Raw genomic sequence first — 7,418 nt, 5'->3', positions numbered from 1 at the left:
TGGCTAACAATGGAGGAAAAGTTTTCAGAGGTCATTTTTAAAGAGGCTAAAGGCTCTACCAGGAATTTTGCCATTGCTGTTGCCAAGTTTCGGGGTCTGCCAACTACTCTTGCAAAAAAAAAAAAAGTCACTGTATTTGATAGCTGCCTCTCTTGGTTGCTCAGTCCTAGGGATAAACTGGGTGAGGAGCAGTTTGGACCTTGGTTTGACATATTTCCTGTGTTCCTTCTACTGGATCAACCCCACACAACAGACGCTTGGGTGCTAGTGTTCATTTCCACCAGCCTGTACACAGTGGAACCCAACATCCGAATTCAACAAATATTGAAGGGAGGCGGCCGCTGGCACTTGCTGGAATTGTTATTTGCATAAATGCAATTGTATTTAAATAAACACCAGCCACACCCCAGTGGATTGAAGAGGAACTGGGGTGAAAGCTCTACATAATGTTAGGCAGGGATGCGTCCATAGGAGTTAATAGCTGCCAAGGTGCCAATTAATAAACACAACTGAAAGTACGAACCATTAAGGTCCAAAAGAGGCCGCGTGCGTGCGTGGGAAGTGGAGCAAGGAGGTCTGGAAGGAGAAGCAGGTATTCGGATGGATGGAGGGTGTCCCCAGGATGCTGGTGTGTGTGTGTGTGTAATCCTGGTCCCCAGATTTAGTCTGGTGAACGTGGAAGGGCCGCCTCCCTTTGTCAATCTCGGAAACAATACACACGCTTAAAAAGAAAAAAAAGTTTTGTTTTTTTGGCTGGCTCCCCAATTTCCCCCGGGGGTTCGTGCGTAATCCAAACGAGCGTTAGCTCACTTTGCAAATATGAGCGTTACAATATGGCCAAGTGCGACGCGAATGGCGGCCAAGCAGTTACGATGGGATCCCGGAGCCGAGACACTGCGGTCGCCTGCAAAGGGGAAGAGTTGGCGGGGTGACCTTCTCCTCCAGAACCAGACGGGCCGGCGGAGCCCAGCGGCCATGCCAAGCTGGGCAGGTCCTCCTCGATCACTGAGTTTTTCCACTTTCCCGGGTCTGGGCTCACGCGGAGAGAGAGAGAGCGAGCACTCGGGTCCCGGGGCGGGGCAGGGGCGTGGCAGGGGCCGACCCGGGGAGCAGGACGCACCGCCGCCCCCGGGCCAGGCCAAGCGGGGTCCCCGGACCGACGCGGCCGCGCGCCGGGGCCGGCGGGGCTGGGAGAGGGAAAGGCACCCGGCTCAGCCCCGCCCCGAGCGGCTCTCGGGGTTCGGCCCCGCCCCCTCTTTTATCCCCGGAGCGCCACGAGGAGCTGGAAGTTTGCAACCCGAGCCGTCGGGCTGCGCGCTCCTCCCAGCGAGGGCGGCCGGGGCGGAGCGGGGGGAGGCGCCGGGGAGGGCCGGGCGGGAAGCGGGGCCGGGGCGCCGCGCACGCTGGGGGAGCGGGGACTCCGGGGCTCGGCCGGCCGGGAGGAGTGCGCGCGGAGGGGCGAGCTCGGCGCGCACCGCGGGAGCCGGGGACGCGGCTCCGGGCTCCGGTCCGGGAGAGCCCAGCGCCCCCAGCCGAGGCCGAGATCCGGTGGCGGCCCCGCGTGCCGTGGCCCGGGGAGGGAAGGGGAAGGAGGAGGAGGAGCTGCGGCTGGCGGCGGCCGCGGGAGGGAGGGAGGGGGGCAGCCGCCGCACCGCTGTCCCGGAGCCGGCGGAGGGGCCGCGCTCGCTCCCGGCTGGAGCGGCCGCACGGGGACCGGGGTGACGGGCTGACCGGGGCCGGCCATGCCGCAGCCTTGAGCGGACGCGCCGGGACGAGCCACGGGCGCGGGCAGCAGCGGCGCTTCTCCGCCCACCCCCTCGCCCCCCGCGCGCGCGGGGCGCCAGGCCACTTACCATGGAACCCGTGACCAAGTGGAGCCCCAAACAAGTGGTGGACTGGACTCGAGGTGAGCGGGCCCGGGGGGGCGGGAGGGGGTGGGGAGGTCCCGGCGCCCTCGGGCCCTGGAGGTGGTGGGGCGCCCACCCGGGCCTTGGGAGGGGGGGTCCGGGGCCGGGTTGGGAGCTGGGGAGGGGGCGCTCCGCCCCTCCTGCCGGCCGGCGAGCCGCGGAGAGTGCGCTGCGCGCCCGGTAGAAACTTCTACGCGGGGGCCCTGCGCTCCGATCTGCGCGCTCCGGGGGGTGCGGGTTGTGTCCCGCCGCGGGGACCCCCCCATCTCTGAGCTGAGGGGTAGGGGTGATCGTTCTGTGGAGGTCGAGGGGCTGTGGATTTAGGGCTCGGAGTTGAGCGCGGGGTCCCCGTGGTGCGGTACCCGGAGACCCCGCGCAGAGCCACCCGGCGCCTTTGTGTGTGACGCCCGGCACCGTCCGGGCGCACGGACAGGTAGAGGGGGACTCCGGGGGTGGGGTGGGGGCGCAGGGGGAGCGGGAGGGCTGGGCCAGGAGATCAGGACTCCCCCGAGCCAGTGCCGGGCCATTTGGTGCCTCTGGAGAAACTTAAAAGAGAGGCAGGACCCCCGGAGAGAGGGCGAGCCGGCACCCTCCGTGGCACCGCGCGGCGAGGCCACGAGTGAGCGGGCTCCGGGGAAGGGGAGGCGCGTGTGGAAATGGTTGTTCTGACTGGGGCTGTGTTTGGGATGAGAAAACACACAGCGGGTGATGGGCAGCAGGACCGAGAGAGGTAGGAGATGACTTTGCCCTGCTCCTGGAATACCAAGGGAAGATGCGATTGATCCCCGGGGTTACCCTCTCCGTTCCCACCCCTCGGTTTCAAGTTCTCGCTTTTGCTTTTTTTTGTTTTCTTCTGTCTGCTCTTTCAGTCAGAAGAATCGAGACATGTAGCACTTCCCAGTTTGCTGGGTGTCCTCGGTGGGTGGGGGTAGTAGGCCTGGGAGGTAGCCATGAGGGTCCTGTCAGGTCACCTTTCAAACTGTCCCTACCCAGGGTCCCCACCTGATGAAAATCCATCATCTTCTCGGTTCTCATGCCTGTATCTTTCTTTCATCCCTGAAGAGGGGTGTTCCAGGTGTGGGGAGCTAGGTCTAAACTGTCCCTGCTCCTCTGGGATGGAGGGCAGGTGTCCTCCTCCAAAGGGGTCTGCCCAGTGAGCAACTCACCACAGTTTTCTGGCCTCATGTTAAGTGAGGGTGGGACAGTGAGGACTTGGACCTGGGTGGGTAGATTGGCCCTTGTTTGTGGCTGGCTGACTTCAAAGTTGTATGCCCATCCCTTGTGTCAGTGAAGTTTGCAACGAGCTGTAGCCCTCTTCCGCATCCTGGTGTGGTCAAGTTCTCTAGCCAGCAACTGGCTGATGAGGTTCAGTTGATGATCCATTTTGGGCTATCGGTGAGGCCACCCATGAAACTGGACATGTCAGCCTCTGTGAACCCTCCCCCCCCCCCCCAGGGCTGGGCTGTTCAGTATGGTAACCAGTGGCCATGTTGGCTCTCTAGTTCTTAAAATGTGGCTACTGTAGTCTGACTTGCAGTGTGCTCTAGGGTACGAAAATCACATGACATTTGGAGATGTGCTGTGAGAGAAATTCATGTAAGACATCTTCGTAGCTTTTGAATTCACTGCACGTTGAAATGACTATTTTGATATACTGGATGAGATGGTATTTATCGCTAAAATTAACTTAATTGGTTTATTTTTAATTTCTTAATTATTATGCTCCTAAAAATTTGTTTGTGGATTGGCTTCTGTGTGATCCAGGTAGTTAGAACTGCCCTGGAGTAAGGAAAGGGTTATGTTTTATCACTCTGGCTTCCTGGGCCCGTGCCAGCTGACTTGATAATGTATAACTAGACACAGAAAGATTATGGAGTGAGATCTTCACACTCTTAAGAGTTGTCTTTTTTTTTTTTTTTTGGTCCCTTAGGATTGGCAGAGAAGTGTCAATTTACAACCTGCTATATTTGTTAGGCACTGAATTTTTTTTTTTTCCTATCCAGTTGCCTTGATGCTAAGACTTAGATTGAGATTGCTTTCATGGAAGAGTTTTCTCCCAACCTAAAAGAGCAGCTATGGGTGGTTCGATACTGTTGATACTGATTAGGTTGCATACCTGCGGCTTGCCCTTGGCGACTTCATACACAATGCTTCTGCCCTCTTGGACTCTTAGAGAGAGCCTCAGAGAAAGACCTGGATGCTTTCTGTGTGAGAATCTAAAAAAAGATAAAAGGAGCAAATGTCTGGCAAACTTTTAAATGGCAAGAGGCCACATTCTTTCAGATTGCCTGACCTAGTATAGCACTTGGCTCTTTCTCATAATGTGAGGTACTGGCATTGACTTTTTAATAAACAGTTGACTTATGCAGACTTGTTGGCTTCTGGGACTATTTTTAGCCCAGCCTCCACTTAAAAATATATCCTATTGATAAACAGCTCTTGGTGGAGACATTGCCAATCTTGACGTCATACGGGCGAGAGGCGTACCGTAGGAAGCCTGAGGTTGAAGACGGTTGAAACCTCGCTACAGCCACAACTTGATTTCTCGCCTACAATACTGTGAGACAGATGCACTCACTCACTAAGTTACTGTCTGCAGAGTAGAGTAACGATTCCTATGCACTTATTTATTTTTGCGCTGGTAACTGGGGCTTGAACTTAGGGACCAGGTGTGCTTCCTTAGCTTTTTCACTCAAGAGTGGTACTCTACCAATTGAACTTCACCTCCACTTCTGGCTTTTCGGTGGTTAGTTGCGGATATGCATCTCAAAGACTTTACTACTAGCCAAAGCTAGCTTTGAACCTGGATCCTCAGATCTCAGCCTTCTGAGTAACTAGGGTTAGAAGATAGAAGCCCACCAGTGCCTGGGTGGCCTCATGTGGCTTTTATTATTAACCCACTACACTGATCATGTGCTTTACCATGATATCAGTAGATATCCAGAAAATGTTAATAGTGTGTCAGGTACAAGTCTAAGCGTTTTGTAAATATCAGCTCATTTCATGTGCACAAGTACTCTTTGAGGCAGGAGCTATTTCCGCATTTCAGTTGAGAGTCTGGAGGTGCACGGAGGGTAAGTAGTTGGACCACTGACAGCCATGTGTCACGGAGCAGGGCCGTAGTTAACCCTTGTGGTGTCTGCCTTCCTCCTCCTCCTCAGGACATGATTCCCAAGGCTACACGGAGACTCTTCAGCATAGATATGGATAGACGTAAGAAAGTTATTAATATCATATGTTGGTGAAGGACAGTCATCCAATATATGTTTATCTTATGAAGACATATTTTGCGTGTGTCAGAAAGTTATTTATAAATAAGTTCACAGTTTATGGATGGCACTTTTCCAGCCAAATAACTATGTAGATCACATGGTGTTCATTTTCATACTTAATGCACAAAATGTACAAGATGGGATTTTTCTTTTTCTTGGTTGTGGGGTTTGAACTCAGGACCTGGGTGCTGTCCCTAAGTTTTTGTTATTTTTTTGCTCAAGGCTAGTGCTTTACCACTTTAAGCTACAGTGTCACTTCTGGTTTTCTGAGGGTTAATTTGAGAGAAGAGTCTCATGGACTTTCCTGCCCAGGACAGCTTTGAACTATCATCCTTAAATCTCAGCCTTCTGAGTAGCTAGGTGTGAGCACCAGCGGCCAGCTAAGATGGATATTGTGTGTGTGTGTGTGTGTGTGTGTGTGTGTGTTGGTGCGGGGACATGAGCTTGGATGCTGTCCCTTAGCTTTTTTTGCTCAAGACTGGCACTCTACCACTTGAGCCACACTTCTCTACTCCTGGCTTTATGGTAATTAATTGGTAATAAGACTTTCACAGACGTTCTTGTCCAGGTTGGCTTCGAACTGCGCTCTTTAGATCTCGGCTTCCTGAGTGGCTAGGATTACATGCATGAGGCACTGATATCCAGCTGGAAGACGGTCATTCTTCCTCAGAGTTCTGTTCCTGTACCAGAGAAGAGAAAGGAGACCCATGGAAGACCCTTGGAGACTAGATTTTGGTGGGCAGCTGGGAGTGTCTGCCCCACAAGAATTGCCACACATTGATTTCCATAGATCGCACGTTCACAGTCTCTCCCCTCTCACCTGGCCCACTGGCCGGCTCTATTTTAGAAATCATATGTCTTTTTTTTTTTTTTTTGCCAGTCCTGGGGCTTGGACTCAGGGCCTGAGCACTGTCCTGGCTTCGTTTTGCTCAAGGCTAGCACTCTGCCACTTGAGCCACAGCGCCACTTCTGGCCATTTTGTATATATCTGGTGCTAGGGAATTGAACCCAGGGCTTCATGTATACTAGGCAAGCACTCTTGCCACTAGGCCATATTCCCAGCCCTCATATTATATCTTTATCCCTGTTTTCTCAGGCTAAACTGTAACTTACGTGAGGTCTTTTGTTTCTAGCTTGATTGAAGTTTTGGGCATTTTGTAAGCTGTAGCTACTACTGCAAGTTGTGTTTTTGCTGTCGGCCTGTGTCCAACAAGGTATAGGACGGATGGTTCCAGCAACCCTTCCCCGATGCCTGACCTGGACCGGCCCAGAATCAGGTTGTCCGTAAAGCTCCGCCTTCGTCCCGTCCCACACCGAAGCTCCTGGCCTTGCTAGCCGCGGGCACCGTCCTTCTCCAACAGACAGTGGAGAGCTTCTTTTGGGCCAGTCCTGAGACTTGAATTCAGGGCCTTGGCGCTGTCCTTGAGCTTCTTGTAGTTTAGTGGAGGTAAGAGGCTCACAAATTTCCTCTCCACACTTGCTGATCTTACACTGAGATCTCAGCCTCCTGCGTAGCTAGGATGACAGGTGTGAGCCACTGGCACCCAGTTAAGTGAAGGGCTTTTATCAAAAGACCGTGCCCCCATGATCTGGTCACCGGCTCTGCTTTTCCCCTGTGTCAGGGAGGATCCAGCACTCCACAGTCTTGAAGGGCCTTCCTGGGTGGTCACAGAGGGAATGGGTTCCCAAGCACTGTGGAGATTTGGTACACAGTCATTCAACAGCAGCGTGCCCTCTTGCGCTGTTAACCCTTCTTACCACCCGTCCCCATTAAAGTCAGTTCTTTTTGTAAAATGGGTTCCATTTTCTTTTAGCCTCTATGGTCAGTGGAAAAGGAGGTCTTTTTTTTTTAGGCTGTAGGTCCATCATTTGGCTATAGATCAAATAACTTGTCTTCCTTCCAGTTGATTCTTTTTTTTGGGGGGGGGGCGACCTCAGGAACAAAGCATTAATAAACTATTAATTATAATATTGGGAAAACACTGATCAACACACTGCTCCAAGTGCCTAGTTTAGACACCTTCCTTTGGTCCCCACAAAACCCAATGTGAAGTTGGTACTGTTGCTTGTCATATTAAGGAAACTGAGGCAGAGAGGAACGATTTGCTCAGGGTGGTGTCTTTATGAGGGACCGTGTCCCTTGAAGTCCCCCTCCCCCTCACTTTCCCTCTGGTGCCTCCCACCAGGCAGAGGAGTTGGGTGGTTGGGAGCGTGGGTAGGTTTGCATGCCAGTTCCGCC

The 7,418-nt window shown here is 53.5% G+C and overlaps 1 protein-coding gene across 2 annotated transcripts in view; it reads left to right on the top strand.

Annotated features, from left to right (window-relative positions):
- The first annotated feature begins 1,664 nt into the window (after positions 1 to 1,664).
- The window catches only part of Cnksr3 (CNKSR family member 3), a 96,334-nt gene continuing 90,580 nt past the window's right edge, over positions 1,665 to 7,418 (top strand). For both annotated transcript variants that reach the window (XR_007212149.1, XM_048354323.1), the window contains exons 1-2: positions 1,665 to 1,768; positions 1,803 to 1,906. Coding sequence is in view for 1 of the 2 variants with exons in the window: in XM_048354323.1 (XP_048210280.1) it covers positions 1,855 to 1,906 (52 nt within the window). In the remaining variant the exon portion in view is untranslated. The remainder of the gene's footprint in view (positions 1,769 to 1,802; positions 1,907 to 7,418) is intronic.

The sequence above is a fragment of the Perognathus longimembris genome, chromosome 9, assembly GCF_023159225.1.
Source record: "Perognathus longimembris pacificus isolate PPM17 chromosome 9, ASM2315922v1, whole genome shotgun sequence".
In the NCBI taxonomy this organism is placed as follows: Eukaryota; Metazoa; Chordata; class Mammalia; order Rodentia; family Heteromyidae; genus Perognathus; species Perognathus longimembris.
The sequence above is the reverse complement of the archived record's forward strand: the minus strand, read 5'-3'. Positions and strand labels throughout refer to the sequence as shown.